The 16,861-nt window shown below is 38.6% G+C and overlaps 1 protein-coding gene across 3 annotated transcripts in view; it reads right to left on the bottom strand.

Moving 5' to 3' along the window:
- Positions 1 to 16,861, bottom strand: part of CACNB2 (calcium voltage-gated channel auxiliary subunit beta 2) — a gene marked incomplete at its 5' end in the record, with an annotated part of 402,223 nt that overhangs the window by 133,975 nt on the left and 251,387 nt on the right. For 2 of the 3 annotated variants that reach the window (XM_081229496.1, XM_081229498.1), the window contains one exon: positions 6,532 to 6,651. In XM_081229496.1, the coding sequence (XP_081085622.1) occupies positions 6,532 to 6,651 (120 nt within the window). Of the gene's footprint in view, positions 1 to 6,531; positions 6,652 to 7,459; positions 7,529 to 16,861 lie in introns of those variants that run through there. The other variant, XM_081229497.1, reaches the window with a different exon arrangement.

Raw genomic sequence — 16,861 nt, forward strand, 5'->3', positions numbered from 1 at the left:
GTTGTCAGTACTGTGTTATTACTATTATTGCCAATTAACACTGGAGAAGGGTGGAATTACAGCACCAGCGTATATGACTGTACCTACCCAGTCATATTTATGAGTTATGCAGAAGCCTAACAGGTGCACAGGGCTTTCACATACTTTTGCTTTCTTACAGGTAGAAAAAAATTCAACCTAAGTTAGTATGTATTTCAACAATAAATGAACTCATGATGTTGGAAATTAGACATATTTTGCCAATTTTCTAGCTGTATTTGGAAGGTAGTTGCTATGAGCAAAAGAGGGCTGACAGTGTTTCAATGCAAAAATTAAGAGACAACATTAAAATCAACAATTGGAAAATAATTTGAGCCTAAAATATTTTCCAAAGAATGTCTCCCATACTTCATGTTTTTGGTGATGAGACCTCTCTGCTGGATTTTATTTCTTACCAATTAAATGTGTTATTTTTCCCCCTATGTGTAGCCATCTAGTTTTAATACCTGCCACATGTTTTTGGATTTTATCCAATAGTCTACTTTGTGGGTTTAAGAGAATATGTGATACAGGCATATACACATACTTCTCTCCTACCTCCTATGTGATTTTCCCAGTAAGATTCATTTTTAAAAACATGTCTAATGTTTCTTGAAATAAAAAATTCATGTTTGGGTTGAAGGTGAATAACCACATTGCCGTTTCTTCTTTCTTCTGAAAAGGCCAGGTAGGGGAATATTTCCAACTGGGTAGGATTCTCCCAGTGTCTAAGGCAGTTACGGACTAAGGTAATAAGAGAAACATTTATTTCCTCTTTTATAGTATAGTATTCTAAATGTGGGGAAAAAAAACATGGTCAATTGAACAAATGTTTCCTCCTGAAAGTTTTTTTTTTTTTCTAAAGTCTAAACCCATAGATGCAAAGAACAAAAAATGAGATGGGAGTAGACAAAAACGTAGGGTAGAGAAAACAATAGGCAGTGGCAATTCACAGAGTAGAAAGAGTGAAAACTAAAGTATCAAGAGACTGTGGACTCCTTTGGGGACACCGATCAGATGAAAAGAAAAGCCACCCCCCACCACTACCCTATAAAAGACCAGCAGTCTAGAAGCTTCCAGTCAGCTGTATGTCATGCTCTTAATTATGAATGGATAACCCCAAATCAAACTTTTGAAGAAAGTCTCCAGATGTAAGAATAAAATCCAACTAAAAAGTTAAAAAAACACTGACCGTACAGAAAAATCTTTAAAAGATAATCTTAAGAGATATAAGAGAAAATATTATAGCCATGGAATAGGGACAAGAAGCTATAAAAGGGGAGACAAGAGGAAAGCTCTTGGGAATTAGACATTTTCAAAAATAAAAATTTCAATAGGTAGGTTAAAAGTGGAGAAGAACTCGATTAGTAGAGCAAAAAGACAGAGGGATAGTAGGGAAACATGAGTAGAGAAAAAAACTCTAATCAGACACGTGAAAAACTAGAGAACCAGATAAAAGAGGAAAGAACGGGAGAAGAAATTATCAAAAACAAATAAATAGACAAATAAACAAATAACACACTTTCCAGAAGTGAAGTGACTGGCCCTTCACACTGAACATTCACACGAAGAGCCGGGCACAAGAAATAATAAGCCTCACACCAAGGCGAAATTTCAAAATTCCAAGGGAAGAACAGTTCTCAAAATATTAGAGAAAATTATATAGAAATCGAACTCAGAATGACATGGGCAAATACAATAGCAGTGCTGGATGCCAGAAGAAAACAAAACAATGCCTTTAAACTTCTGAAGAAAAACGCTTTTCATACATCAATACTATACCCAGCCAAGCTAGTAATTAAATATGAGGCTAGAATAAAGACATCTTCAAGTTGGTAAGGTCTCAGAAAAGTAAGCTTCCTCTGGAAGGTTCCATGTTTTCTGGCTGCTGAGCCTTTCCTAATGTTAGCCATTACCCACATTACTTATCAGGCCTTTCCTCTTCTCCACTCCCCACTTTCTACTTCACAAGCTAAACTCCATCCTGGAAGGTATAGTTCAAAGCCGTCACCAGCTCCAGGAAGGATTTTCTGTTCCTGCCAGAAGGGGGCAGTCTATTCCTCTGGAGACTCACAGACTTCTTTACTCCTCCAAAACACTTCTCGTCTGCTTCTGATTAGTGTGATTTAAGGCCACGACTTTTCTCCCTAAACAAATACTAGAAGTTTTCTACAGCAAAATATCTGCCTGTTTTTTTCTTGTGGCTCTGGTCTTGCAATGCCTTCCCTACTCACCAACTGTGACTAATACACTTTCTTCAATATAGTAGACATTTACTAATAAGAGAACAATTGACTTAAAATTGAACATTAATCCATTCTTCTAAGAATACCACACCGAACCTATTTGATCTCTGCTCCAATGCCTTCCACATCCAGATTTCCCAACTCAGAGTCTCTGCACGTAGGGCAGGAAGGATCATTTTTGGGGAGTGAAAAGGAAAAGAAAAAAAAATTCTTTCAATTAAAAAAAAGTGATCTTAGGACACAGCAACATCCATGCAAAAATTTGTACATGAATGTTTGTATGAGCATTATCCACAATAGCTTAAAAATGGAAACAACCCAAATGTCCACCAACTGATAAATGGATAAATAAAATGGGATATATACATACAATGGAATATTATTCGACAAGGAAAAGGAATGGAGTACTGATACATGCTATAACAGGAATGAACACTGAAAACGTTACATAAGTGAAAGCAGCCAATCACAACAGACCTCCTATTACATGATTTCATTTACATGCAATAACCAGAACAGACAAATCTATAGAGACAGAAAGGTTGAATAGTGGTTGCGTAGGGCTGGGGGTGGGTGGGGAGAATGGGACAGGACCACTGATTTAGAACATGGGACTTCTTTAGGGGACAATGAAAATGTTCTAAAGTTGATTATAGCGATGGTTGCACCATGCTAAATATTCTAAAACCCACTGAATTGTACACTTTATTTTTTAAAAAATATTTAAATATTTATTTATTTAATTTTGTCTGCTCCGGGTCTTAATTGCCGCACACGTGATCTTTTTTTTTTTTTTTAGTTGTGGTACGTGGGCTTCTCAGTTGCGGTATGCGTGTGGGATCTATTTCCCCAACCAGGGATAGCACCTGGGCCCCCTGGATTGGGAGCACAGAGTCTCACCCACTTGACCATCAGGGAAGTCCCAAATTGTACACTTTAAATGAGTGAACTATATCTCAATAAACCTGTTCTAATAAACAGATCCATGTGGGAATAAACTAAATTCCTATATTATTTGTGTTTGTTTAAGAGCACTAGCTTAAATAAGGCAGGCTTTGTAAAGTACGGCAAACCTGAACAAGATCAAAATGTGCGTCTGGGATCAGAAAACACCAACTTGAAAAACAAGGTCATATCAGTTACTTGCCTCAAAATAAATATTTAATGTGTTCACTGTAGAGCTTACGAGTTTAAGAGAAGCCATACTAAAGCAGTAGTGAAAACTATTGGGTTTTATGGGAATCACAGACGGCCTGGTTATATAACCTTACGTAGGTCGCCTAATTTCAAAAGGTATTTTCTTTAGTTTCACTCCTTGCCAATCACCTTATTTCATGGGCATATTCTTGGCAATTAATGGGTAATATATTTCATATTTACAGAGTGCCAGAACCTGAAAGCACTGTTGAGGTTTATTCCAGGCATTTACACACACTTAGGGCACGTGATCCGCAGGGCTGGTAAGTTAAAGCACCCACTGAGAAAGGCTTCCTGTTTGAGGGATACTATCATAGTTATACAACAAATGGAGAAAACGTTTGAGTCTTCCAAAAGGAATGGAAAAAGTGTTTGAAACTCTCTTAAAAGTAAACCATGGGGCCTCCCTGGTGGCGCAGTGGTTGAGAGTCCGCCTGCCGATGCAGGGGATACGGGTTCGTGCCCCGGTCTGGGAGGATCCCATATGCCACGGAGCAGCTGGGCCCGTGAGCCATGGCCGCTGGGCCTGCGCATCCGGAGCCTGTGCTCCGCAACGGGAGAGGCCACAACAGTGAGAGGCCCGCATACCGCAAAAAGAAAAAAAAAAAAAAGTAAACCATGATTTCATGTATTTTTGAACTTTAAGGTTTCATTTTGAAATACGTCCCACAAAGGCACAATGATATGCTGGTGGAGGAAAGTAGACTAAAAATAGCCTAATGAATGACCCATCTACAATCCTTCTTTTGCATACCTTCTTCAAAGATATCAGAATTAAGAAATCAGGCCTACCAAACCATGATTTTAACTAAAAGTAAACTTAAATCCTACTCTTTGTATCTCCTTTCAGAACGTATTCCAATTCTCACTCACCCTAGTGTAACTCATTTGAATACATCAGAGGTTTAAGATATGGGCCTAATTTTAAAGAAGAAAAATGGATGTAGGTAAACTATTTTCATTAAACATACGATATAGCCCTTCAATTATTTTGCCTTTGTTTTAAATTCTCTTCATTTTCTTTCATCTTCTACTGCATTTGTAACTATAAGCTTTTTAGTCTGTATGACAAATAACACGAATCTGGTTTGATTTAGGAACAATATTATGATCCACACTGGGTTGAAAAATACTTAAAAGTTCTATGCAGCTGTGTCACTGAACTCAGAACTTATAGCAGTGAGAGACAAAAATGCACCAATCGGATAACTAAAGACTTTGTGGTTTGTGAAAAGCAAACCTACAAGACATTGGGTTGTATGATGATGTGATATGAGGCTGTGAAACTGTTTAATTTTGGTATGTGAAAAAATCACATGAATAAACGAGTGCAAATAGAACACTCTTATTTCTGGAATACAGACTCTTATTTTTCTTGACTTTTCTTTCCACCCAGGCGCAAAATATAGAGTGAAGAATTCAGATTCTAAATTGCAACTTATATTAGCAACACCGCAAATTTGGGGCAATTAACTCCACTAGTCATACATTCATTATTTAATTTCAACCTCATAATTTTTCTATTGTAGTAAGAACATTTAACAAGAAATTTACCCTCTTAACAATTTCTAAATGTAGATTGTGAACTGCAGGCACAATGCTGTACAGGAGATCTCTAGGACTTACTCATCTTTCTCTCCATGGAGTAGCAGCTCCCCATCTCCTCCTCTAGCCCCAGGCAGCCACCATCCTGCTCTCTGCTTCTACGAGTTTGACTACTTAAGATACCTCGTATTAGTGGAATCATAAAGTGTCCTTCTGTGATCGGCTTACTTCACTTAGCATATGCCCTCCACTTTCATCCATATTGTCACAGCATAATGTTTTAAATGGTTCACTTGGGTAGAGCAGATTAGTTGGTGGCAACTGGGCCACACCTTGCTTTATCAGTTTCCTGCCTCTACCCTTCATGAATCCTCTCAGAGTCAAGACTGTGTCACACCTGGAGATGACTTCCCTGCTCGCGGAGGTGAGCACATTGTTTTGATGTCCGGAAGTCCTGCTTTTTTTTTTTTTTTTTTAAAGTCAAGGTCTCCTGGCAGCTCCTCTGGAAACTACTATGGCAGCTGGGCTACAGGTCACATGCATATTACATAATGGCCGTCCATGCATTCAAACGAGCATCTCCAAGCCACGATTCCCATAGCAACACACAGAGATTTTACTCATCTCAGAGATGAAGCAGCCAGCAGAAGTATTCTAATGTTAGTTACCCTCGATTTTCCTTTTTTTTTTTAGCAAGATCAACACAGCACTTTTTTCGAAGCAGTCATTTTTTCAAAGGAAAACCGATGAAAACTGTGTTAAAATATGTTCACTTAAAAGTTACCGAGTTATCACACACACCGAGGCCCTTTGAACATGAACAACAGTCGATGCTTTAGAAATAGCTGCTATTTGAGAACGAATGCATGGGAAAAAGAATCGAAATCATGACCATTAGTGAAATGAAACAGTCTCAGCTAAATTCTGTACTTCTATGTTTCATATGTCTTTTCCAGTCCCCCCGTTCCATATATATGCACTTTATTATTGTGGGATGGAGAAGAAAGTGCTGCAAGGGAACAATTTTAATTAATAAAATCTTTCTTGCTTTATTTTTGAAAAGCGTAATGCAATCCATTTTTTAAATATAAGAAAAATGCCATCATAAAACACCTAGGGAGTAAAATTTGGGAGAAAAATTGTTGTCTAAGAGAATAAACATTAGCTTGAAGAATGTGTGTTTTTCTGAGTAGAGAAATGGTTTCCTGAAAAAACTGAAGTAAAATCCTTTTGATATTAGAAGGAGTTTTTCCTCTTTGTATATTCAGGGATCCTTTTTGTGTGTCTAAGTAAACCATCCACCCACGGAAACAAGTTGCCTGGATTATAAAACAACATAAAAGGCAAGACCACTCATATATCACACTGCCTTCCTCTGCCAAGGGAAGAAAGTACATTCCATTTCTTGTACCTCTTTTCCGCCAGAGAGACCACACGTGCACTTCAGGAGGAACTGCCACAGGTGGCCCATCACGGACCCAGCACGACACGCAAAGAGCCTGGCGGAGAACGGAGGGGGTTTTACCTTTGCTTTCTCCAGCTGGGCCTGGGCCTGTCGTCGTGCTTCTCTGCGCACCGTCTCCCGATCTTCCTCCAGAGAAACATCTGAATCAGACGGACGGCTGGTGTAGGAGTCTGCCGAACCCTGGAGAGGGAAATCGACCTTTTAAAAGAGATTGCATCTGTGAGGTTTGCGATGGCCACGTCTCACTGACACGGCAGTCAGCTTCCTAGGCTGCGCTATCCATTTCTGAAAAGAGGAGAAAATAATCCAACTGGTGGCAAACCAGCTCCACACATCGCGCTCTGGTCTGCAGACCACGCACTAGGAGAGCTGGTGCCTTTCAAGTTGCCATTCCTTCCCAAACCTTACGGGCCAGTTAGCAGCCTTCCTGGAAGCCAGAACAAGTTCTCTGTATCATCAAACCAGCTCTGTGCTGCAGTGCAGCGTAGGGCACAGACGGGTTTCAAGGAGAGCTTCAAGAACAGTCTACAGCTACAGCAAGAATTTCCAATTAGAAAGAAGACAGGCTAATAAAACATACAGGAAAGTCGAACGAGTTATCAACTTGAACTCTCTGAAATGTCACTACCATAGATGTCTCCCACTTGCATCTTAAGCATCCTTTTGTACCTACCTCTGTATTCACCTGATACCTCCTCTGACAAACCTGTAACGCAATAGCCGCCAGCTTCCCTCAATCGTTAAGCCACACATGTTTTTTCAATCCCTTTAAAGAGATATTTCATCAAAGCTGTCTATGGAAAACACCTGTCTGGGAGAGCTCCTAGGGCAATAAATCACAGCATAGGAAAAGGAGCTCAGAGGATTAGAGGACTCTCTCCCGTTCCCTCTCCAGCAATCAGCATATTACTCATCACGGGCGCCCCAGACAAGCAGCAGAAACAACGACAAAATAACGTCTCCCCTCAACGAGAGCCCTGGAGCTTACAGAGATGTCCGAATTCTTCAGCCTTCCTCCCTTGGCGCGTTTCAGAAGCCTGATCCAGGTGGCCTTCATCAGCCAGACAGCGCCCTTCTCGTCCGCAGCTGCAGCCCCGGGCACCGATCCTCAGTGCGCGCTGAGCCCCGCAGAACCCCTTTTCTGTTCCCGTCCATGCTCTGGGCAAACCCCTCCTCTCCCTTTCTGCCTCCGGGGCTTTCACTTCCTACCCCGGAGGACTCCAGTCCAAGGAGCTTCTTATTTTCCCATTCCAGCCAGTGGGGAGGGGAAACAAACACTCGAATGATTTCGATTGCTTTAAAGATAACACTTCAAGTGCATCCAACGGCATCAACTCATCCTAAACTTCATGCATCTTATTACCCTATTCTCTTCCCGACTCTTGGATCGTTAAAAGACATTAGTTGTAAGAGAGCCTTTAAAACACACACACACACACACTCACACACACACAAACCAACCTAGTGCAAAACGTATGCAGTGACATTTGCAAGTGCAAAGGTCAAGCCTTATCTTCAGAGATCTGGAGGGGGAGGGCGGAGGACGCGCTCACCGCACTGGGCATGCTCCGTGTGTAGCCTTTTTACGCAGACGCTCACATCACATGGTTAGTCTCTGCCAAATTGCCATTTTGCATCCAAAGTGTAAACATCTGGAAAGGGCTTTTTGCTTCTATAGTAACAGGCACCTGGAATATTTGGCATGTTTCTATTTCAGATCAAACATTCTCTCAAAAATAAAGTGTAATCTCTCCCTCTTTTTTTTTCATTTAAGGATCTCTTTCCATTAATGTGCTGCAGAAAGTATATCCTATGCCATTGGACAATTCGTAGATAATAAATACGATATACATTGATGGGCAACCAAAATCAAATCATGCTCATCCATCCTAATATCAAGCCGCTCTTGATTTCCTAAACAAAATGCGAGAGATTTGCCCATTGAATTAGGTCTTGAAAGTAATCACAGCGCCAAGCAATGCGTTTAACGGAGCTCAAAATGACTTCGAGCTGCTTCTGCAACTGAGAAACTACCCTTCCCAATAAAGTCACTGGAATAAATAAGAGTGTGAACTGTTATCACGTAATTACGAAGAAATTTCAAAGCTTGGTTGATTTATTAGGTGGAGTTAAGATTCATAGAACAATCTGGTCCAAACTCTTCTTACAAATAAAGTGACTGGGGCTTGGGAAAGAAAGTTACTTATTCGTTTCCACTACTAATGGAATTACATTGTCGAAAGTTTATGAAGAAACACACACTTCCAGGTTTCTTAAAGTAAACATAAAATACTATCACCGCATTCCGAACTACATTTCTGTTTGAGTGTCCTGGACGGGGTTGTTTTGTAAAGTCTCATGCGAATGAAAGAACGGATTCTTATGGAAATCTTCCTTACATTCCCTCCCTCCCTCCCTTCCTAACCCTCCCCACCCCCATTCCTTTCATTTCTAGGCTAAGACCAATCTTCATGACTTAAATACCAGAAAATACAGTAGAATAGAGGCTTTAGAATAAACGTTGTAGATCAAATGCACCCTCACTGTGGTATCATTACATAAATTAATAAACAGATTACTTACCTTGTTATCAATTGCATGTAAAATGCATGAGGAATAGGAAATGCATTGCAAGTTTTTCATTCTAGTACAATTCACAAGGGAGATAGGGGTTTTTCTACACCAACACACAGGCTAGGGGATTCCTAATTTTCCCAGAGGGTTTCCTATAGCAGGGATAGCACAGTAGAAAATTACCATGAAGCATGATTATATCCCGTAAAAGACATCAGGCCCCATAGTCACAAGTGCTGGCATTTTAAACCCAGTCACCCTGCCACAGGGTCAAGTCACGCCTCAGTGAAGATACAAAGTTTCTGTCATTAAGAAGCCCATAATGAGAGGAAGAGAGTAACACACACACACACACACACACACACACACAATTGTGTGTGATGTCATTCCCTTTTGAACAAAATAAGATTTAAAAAATCCTTTGCTCATAATCAGATGTAGCTTTTAATTACACGGTCATTTTGAGACCTGTTTCCAGGTTGAAATAATTAAGCAGTTTAAAAGGCCCTCTCCACTGAGTTTTGGCAATGATCTTTTTTTCTTATATATTTTTTAACATCTTTATTGGAGTATAATTGCTTTACAATGGTGTGTTAGTTTCTGCTGTATAACAGCAATGATCTTTTGAATACTTGCAACAATATATTAACCTTTGACTACAATATGAACTGATGTCCACGTGACTTTCATTCCTTGGATATGTGAAGTACACACTTTCCAAATACTTTTCATTATAGAAGTTACATGTATCCATTATAGGACAAGAGACACACAGATAACATTTACTTTAAATTCTCCCATCGAAAGAGAGTCATTATTAAATGGTAGCGCTGTTTAGCTTCCAGAGTTCTTGCATTTTTGAAAGTCACCCTCCAAACGTGTGCCTTACAATTAATCTCCTTCCTTCCAGGAGTGTGGATTTATGCAGTTAGAAGTGCTGTATCTAATTAAGCTTTTGCCTTTGGTACCATATGGACTTTCTGGGTCATTCTGTCTCAAGTAGTCTTCAATCAGGCAGAGCTGGCAGTCATTTCCGTAAATCCAGAAAAGGTTATCACAAGATGTACCCCTGATCTCTCGGGTTCCTGCAGTATGATTAGCTGAACTTTTGTAGTATTTGTCCTGGCAGGTACATCACAGATTTCCTTTTCCACATCTTAATATTCCCATTCCTCATCATACAGTTCTAAAATGCAACCTGCAGCTAAATGTCTACCAATAGCTCACCTGGGATCATTTATTTTTATCCTCAGGAGTCTCACTCCAAATTGTGTTCTTTGCTTATAGGAGACTTTAGTTAATTGGATTAATTGATGCTTCTATCTATTATTCAGTTTCCGGCGTTTTCCAATTTATGCCAAATATTTACACACAAAGCATCACGCTTTTCCTTTAACACTTTTTTTGTATTTATAATGTTTGCTTTTTTCATGCTGTACTCTACTGTTTCAATCATGTCTATTTCCAGGATTGTTTTTCTTGAGTGTTCTTGTACTTCCTCTTTTATTTTTTTATTTTTATTTTTTGTGGTATGTGGGCCTCTCACTGTTGTGGCCTCTCCCGTTGCGGAGCACAGGCTCCGGACGCGCAGGCTCAGCGGCCATGGCTCACGGGCCCAGCCGCTCCGCGGCATGTGGGATCTTCCCAGACCGGGGCACGAACCCGTGTCCCCTGCATCAGCAGGCAGACGCTCAACCACTGCGCCACCAGGGAAGCCCTGTACTTCCTCTTTTAAAGCCAAAAGGATAAGAGTCATCAGCCTATTGAGGACCAGCATCTTGGATCCCAAGTGGGTCATATCCATTTCTGTAGAAACTCTTCATATGAAGCCTAAAGCAATGCTCTTGGGCAAAATCAATTTCTCATAGTATCCCAAGGCTACCTCAATTTTAGACAAAGCTGTGTCCCATCTAAAATACTCAAGACTTCAAATGTATAGGACTCATGCATAAGACTCCTCGTGTACAGGACTATGCTAAGCTAAGTTCAAAAATGACACAGGCTATTCAGATGAAGCCCATTTTCATTAATATTGTATACTCTGGTTTGCCAATGTCACAAAGTTACTATTCAAATCCATTCAATCACAAAAATCTCAGATGTGACTGGCCTGCCATTTGGCAAAACTTGAAAATATCAACAGAGGTGATGGTGATAAATCTATGCAAGTTCATCCCTGTTAAGATTATGTAAAAGCTAAAATATTAGCTTCAATTTTCTCAAGAGCATAGGAAAATTTGTAAACTTTGTGTAAGTTTCACAAATACTGGTGAAGAGATTAAATTTTGCCCCGAAACTAAACCAAACCAAACGGAACAAAAACACACAGCACATGCATCTATTCAGTACTTACTATTTTGGAACCATAAGTGCTATAACTGTAAGTTAAATGCTGGGACTATGACTTTGTTTCCATCATGGAGCTTGATATTCTAGTGAAGAAGACCAATTAAAATAATTATCAGAAAAATAATTACAGTGAGAAAACAGTGGACAGGCTGAGATGAGAGAATGATGATGGGAAGATGCTACTTTAGCTGGGAAGACAAGATGATCATCTGAGATGATATTTAAGCTGAAATATCCCAAAAGATAAAGAAAAAACAAGTTAGCCTTTGGATGTGCTGAGAAAAGCAATACAGGAAAAGGGAATGGAATATGCTAAGGCCCCAAGGACAAGCAATGCTTCGCAGCTTGAGGAACTGAACAGAGATCAGTGAGGCTAACGTGCTATCTTGCAGGTGCATTTATTTAAGCCTTCTCTCCTTTCCCTTCTTTTTCTCTCTGCAGGTGACACACGTGGAATACGTATTCTGGGAGTCCTTTTCATTTATGCGGCATCACCTCACAGAAAAACTCCTTATACATGTTTGATTTTCTTAATTAGAAGTGGTATTTAAGTTGTCAGTAAATTCCACATTATTGGGAAAATCATGTCTTCTGAGGTTTAAACACAGTTCTCTGAATTTCTTCCTTCTAAATCCAGGGCTATCTCTTAAAGTCTAACATCGGTATATTTTTGAGATTGTTCTATATTACATTAATTTGAGCAATCAATTTATTAAGGCTAGACTATGTAGACCAGTGATAATAATTGCTAATTTTTAATGAATGCTTACACTGTACTAGGCACTGTGCTGATCCACCAGTGTTACATAATTTAATAATTAATTTTCTCCATTTTTCACTGATGAAGAAACTGACATAGAGAAGTTAAGTTACCTGAGGTTACAAAGCTAAAAATCGATGGGGGTAGGAATTAACCTTCAGCAATCTGAATTTAAGTTCCATGCATGCATCAGTTCAGAAAATTAAAAGCCAGGAACAAATCCCTACATGCAACTGATGTTTCTATTAATCAAAAACATTTTTCTTTCTTTTTTTTAAATTGAAGTATAGTTGATTTACAATGTTGTGTTAGTTTCAGGTGTCCGGCAAAGTGATTCAGTCTATTTATACACACACACACACACACACACTCTATATCTATATAGAGAGAGAGAGAGCGAGAGAGAGAGAGAGGCGTTTTCAGATTCTTTTCCAGTATAAGTTATTACAAGACATTGAATATAGTTCCCTGTGCTATAGAAAACATCTTTTTCTGTCTGCCAGGCACACGTATAAACTTTTCTAAAGGTCGTAATGTGTTCTCATCTCTATCTCTGCTGAGCTTGGCGCCCTCCCCCTCCCCTCCTTTCTGCCTGTCCCCGTCCCTTCCCCATCCCCTCACTCACCCCCCACACATATACATCTTCACAGATTCTCAAATTTTATCTTCCTCAAAGGCACAATGAAGGTGCAATGAAACAGATAATTTCTCATTCATCAATGTAACACAGTTTTGTGAAAAGTTGCCTGATACCCTGAAATTTTCCTCCTTTCAGAGTATCTCAGTTGTAAAGCATTCTGCAATGGAACATAGATAAGTAGAATAGGAAAACAATGGAAGTCAAGAAAGCAGGTATTTAAGTTTTCCCCTTTTCCCTGAAAATGAACATAACTTTGGCAAGCTGGCCTTCAGCAGCCTCTTTGGCAGCTACTCTGGCCTGAAGCTGGCTGGAATTCAAGGGTCTTCTGACTAATCTCTCAGTTCAACAGGAACAGTTGCTAGTTTTCAGCACGGAAACTAAAGTTACTACAGAGTAGAAATGATAGGTCCAAGTCTCAGAGATGTGACTAACTAACATATTTTTAAGAGTAATATATTAAAACACCGTTATTACCAAATTATTCCTCGAATTGAGGGTATGATGGATGTTTCCGTTTTGTAGAAGAGTCCAATATTTGTAAAATGTGACACTGTTAAAAAGAACCACTATGAAAAAGCTAATATTAGATGGGAAATTTAACATTATTTTGAGTTTTAGATTTCAAGCATAGGATAAATAATTTCCCTTCACAATTACAACAGTGTTTGTGTATGTTGGGGGAGTTTTTTAGCCTATAATATATATTTACTGATGGTGATAGATTACAAGTGTTTTTTCATGCTAATATAATTTCTTAAAAAATTTATTTTTCATTCATGAGAATAAAAATGAACAGGTAAGAAGAAGAAAACTAGTGGCCTGGGAGAGCTGGACTTTCTCAAAATATTGCTGAAAAAGAAGGAGTGAATGAAGCACACATAGGAAATTCCAGGTATAGGAATCCATGATGGGTATGGATATAGCAAGAAACTCTGAGTGGGCATCACTACCTTTAGTCTTTCTACTGAATCATTCCACTCAGCATACACACACGTTATTATTTCCTTCTGCCTAATCAATCAATGTGATAGACCACATCTACAAAAGAAAAAAAAACCACATGATGATCTCAACAGAAGCAGAAAAAGCATTTGACAAAATTCAACATCCATCCATGATAAAAACTCTTACCAAAGTGGGTTTAGAGGGAACATATCTAATAAAATAATAGCTAAATAGATATAAAATAATAATAGATACATCAATATAAATAAATAAATAATAGATAAATAAATATAAAATAATAATAGGGAAATAATAGGAAATATTAATAACAGGGAAATAACAGGAAAAATAATAATAATAGGGAAATAATAAAAGCTATTTATGACAAAACCACAGCCAATATAATGCTCAATGATGAAAACCTGAGAGCCTTCCAGTTAAAATCTGGAATAAGACAAGGATGCCCACTTTCACCACTTCTATTCAACATAGTATTGGAAGTCTTGGCCACAGCTATCAGACAAGAAAAAGAAATAAAAGTTATCCAAATTGGAAGGGAAGAGGTAAAACAGTCATTATATGCAGATGACATGATACTATTATTTCCCTCTGCCTAAGAAAACCTCCCCATGACTTCATTTTCTCTGCCAGCTTTCACCCCATTTCTTTGCTCTCCTTTGCAGAAAAAAAAAAAAAAAGTCTAAAAGAAGTTGCCCGTGTTCACTTCAGTTCTTCTCTACGGATCTCTCTTAAGCCTACTCTCTCCCACCACTGTCCCCAAAACTGCTCAAGGTCATCAGCAATGAATCAAATCCCAGGGTCAATTCTCAGTGTTCATCTTAACCTATTGGTAGCATTTAGCCTGGTTGTTTAATATCACTCTCCACCCTTTATTCACTCACTCAAAGTTGCTTTCTCAAAGCACTCTCTCTCAGTCTTTCTTTTACCCACTGGCTGCTCCTGCAGAGTCTGCTTGGCTGGGGTCTCCTCTTCCACCCCTCTCCTCCACCCTCCCCTCTCACACACAACCTCCTTCTTTCTGCTCCAACCTCACTGATGCTCCTCACAGGCACCAAGGAAAGCTCTCTCCCTAGATTTCCACACGATGATCACTTCCTTCAAGTCTTTGCTCAGTTGGCACCTTTTCAATGAAGACTTCCTCTACCATCCAATTTAAAACTGCAATCCCCACTTCCCTCCAGCATCGCTCATCTCACTTACCATGTTCAACTTTTTAAAAATAGTGCTTTTATCTCCTAGTATACAATATAATTTACTTATTATGTTTATTGTTTAGGGTCTATCTCCCTCCACTAGAATATAACATCCATGAGGGCAGAGATTTTTGTTTGTTTCATTTACTCATTTATCCTAAGTGCCTAGAATAGTGCCTGGCACAGAATACATGCTCTATAAACATGTGTTGAATGAATGAATAGGGTTACCAGAGAGAGAGAGAGCCTTTTCTTCCTCACATCCTAGATCCTGAAGCTCTTCTGCTATACAGGGTCTTCCTTAGCATTCCTGAACATTTCTAAACATTCTTAAAACATTCCTAAATATTCTCATGTCTCTTCCTTACTAAAAAAACCCAAACAAACAAAAAATAAAACAAAACAAAATAAAAAACACCAACAGCAATCTTACCCATAGTTAATGTCAATCAATATTTGCTATGATGAGTAGGAGAATAAAACAAAAATGTCAGCCTGAAGATATACTTGGTATTTTATCATAAACCTCAATAAATACCAAGTTCATTAATGTAGTGTAAATGTCAACTGTCTGATGATTAAATAAACATGTTCCATAACAAGCAAGCTACTAAAAAGAAAAGTCATTACACTTAAAATTTATATAGCATCCTTCCAAGAAATGTAAGAGAGATTTTGACATTTTAAAAATGCAATTAAAGCTTATTTTCTATGAAGCGTCTTCTTTTCCCCTTAATTGCACTTCTTCATTCCAGGGACTTAAATATCCAATCCTAACACTGCTAATGACTCATTGTGTAGCCATAGGCAAGTCATGCAAATATTCCCCAGGCTAATTCCCCCTCTGCAAAATGAGTACAGTAAATCAAAGCTACCAGAAAGAATATTCTTGAGAATTTCCTTACAGATGGTTGAAAATACGTTGTAAATATGACATATTCAAATAGACTGTTTACAGACTGTTACTTCTCATACACTGCTCCTGCTGGTCCTATGAGAATAGAGTTTAAATTCACAGCAGAAAAAAACGTGACTATACATATAACTTCTAGTAAGATGGAATGTTTAAAAAATCAAGCCAGCACAGGAGGAAGATATTTCTTCAAGCAATTTTGGATCATATATTTAAAAGGAAAGCAACTATTAACTGGACAAATACACAACTCTGGAACATCTTAACAGGCTCTCTACTACTAAATAAAGATCACATCAAAAGATGACATGTCTAAGCTGCGAGCTTTTTCTTGAGTGGCAGAACAATCAAACAATGAACCTTGGATCCTGCCTTCCAGAGAGAATTCTCCCAGGTGGCAATGAACCATCAATCCACAGACATTAAAGGATAGTCAGCACATGTATCCTCCAGGGAACCCCAGAGCTGTGAAAAGGGATATGGCTTCAGTCCTTAAAGATTTTACCCTCTAAAATTTTCTTTGCATATACATAAGTTTTTCTCATTGATACGAAACACAGTAAGAGAACAACAGACATAAGCAGACAAAGGTTATGGATACAAGATTCACAAAAAAAATCAGTTAGCCACAAGCATGTGGAAAAAAAATTTCAGTTTCACTAAATTAGACACAATACTATTTCCTCATTAAACGAGTACTCTCTGCAAAGTGCCAATTCACAATGTTATGAGGACACATTACAACCAATGCTTTTACATCTTGTTCACAGTTTTACTTTAGTACAACCCTTTGGGAAAACCAAGTTCTTTTTGTTTGTATCTAGATATGTATCTAGACTAATATGTACCTAGACTAATGATTTCACTTCTGGGACCTGTCTTTAAAAAATTCTTAAATTATGGTTCATAAACTTAGATTATTATACAACCTTAATAATAGTTACAGAGACTAAAGGGCATTATAGGCAAATGTTTATCATGATTGTATTTGGTAA

Source organism: Mesoplodon bidens (assembly GCF_964165515.1).
Source record: "Mesoplodon bidens genome assembly, chromosome: 3".
In the NCBI taxonomy this organism is placed as follows: Eukaryota; Metazoa; Chordata; class Mammalia; order Artiodactyla; family Ziphiidae; genus Mesoplodon; species Mesoplodon bidens.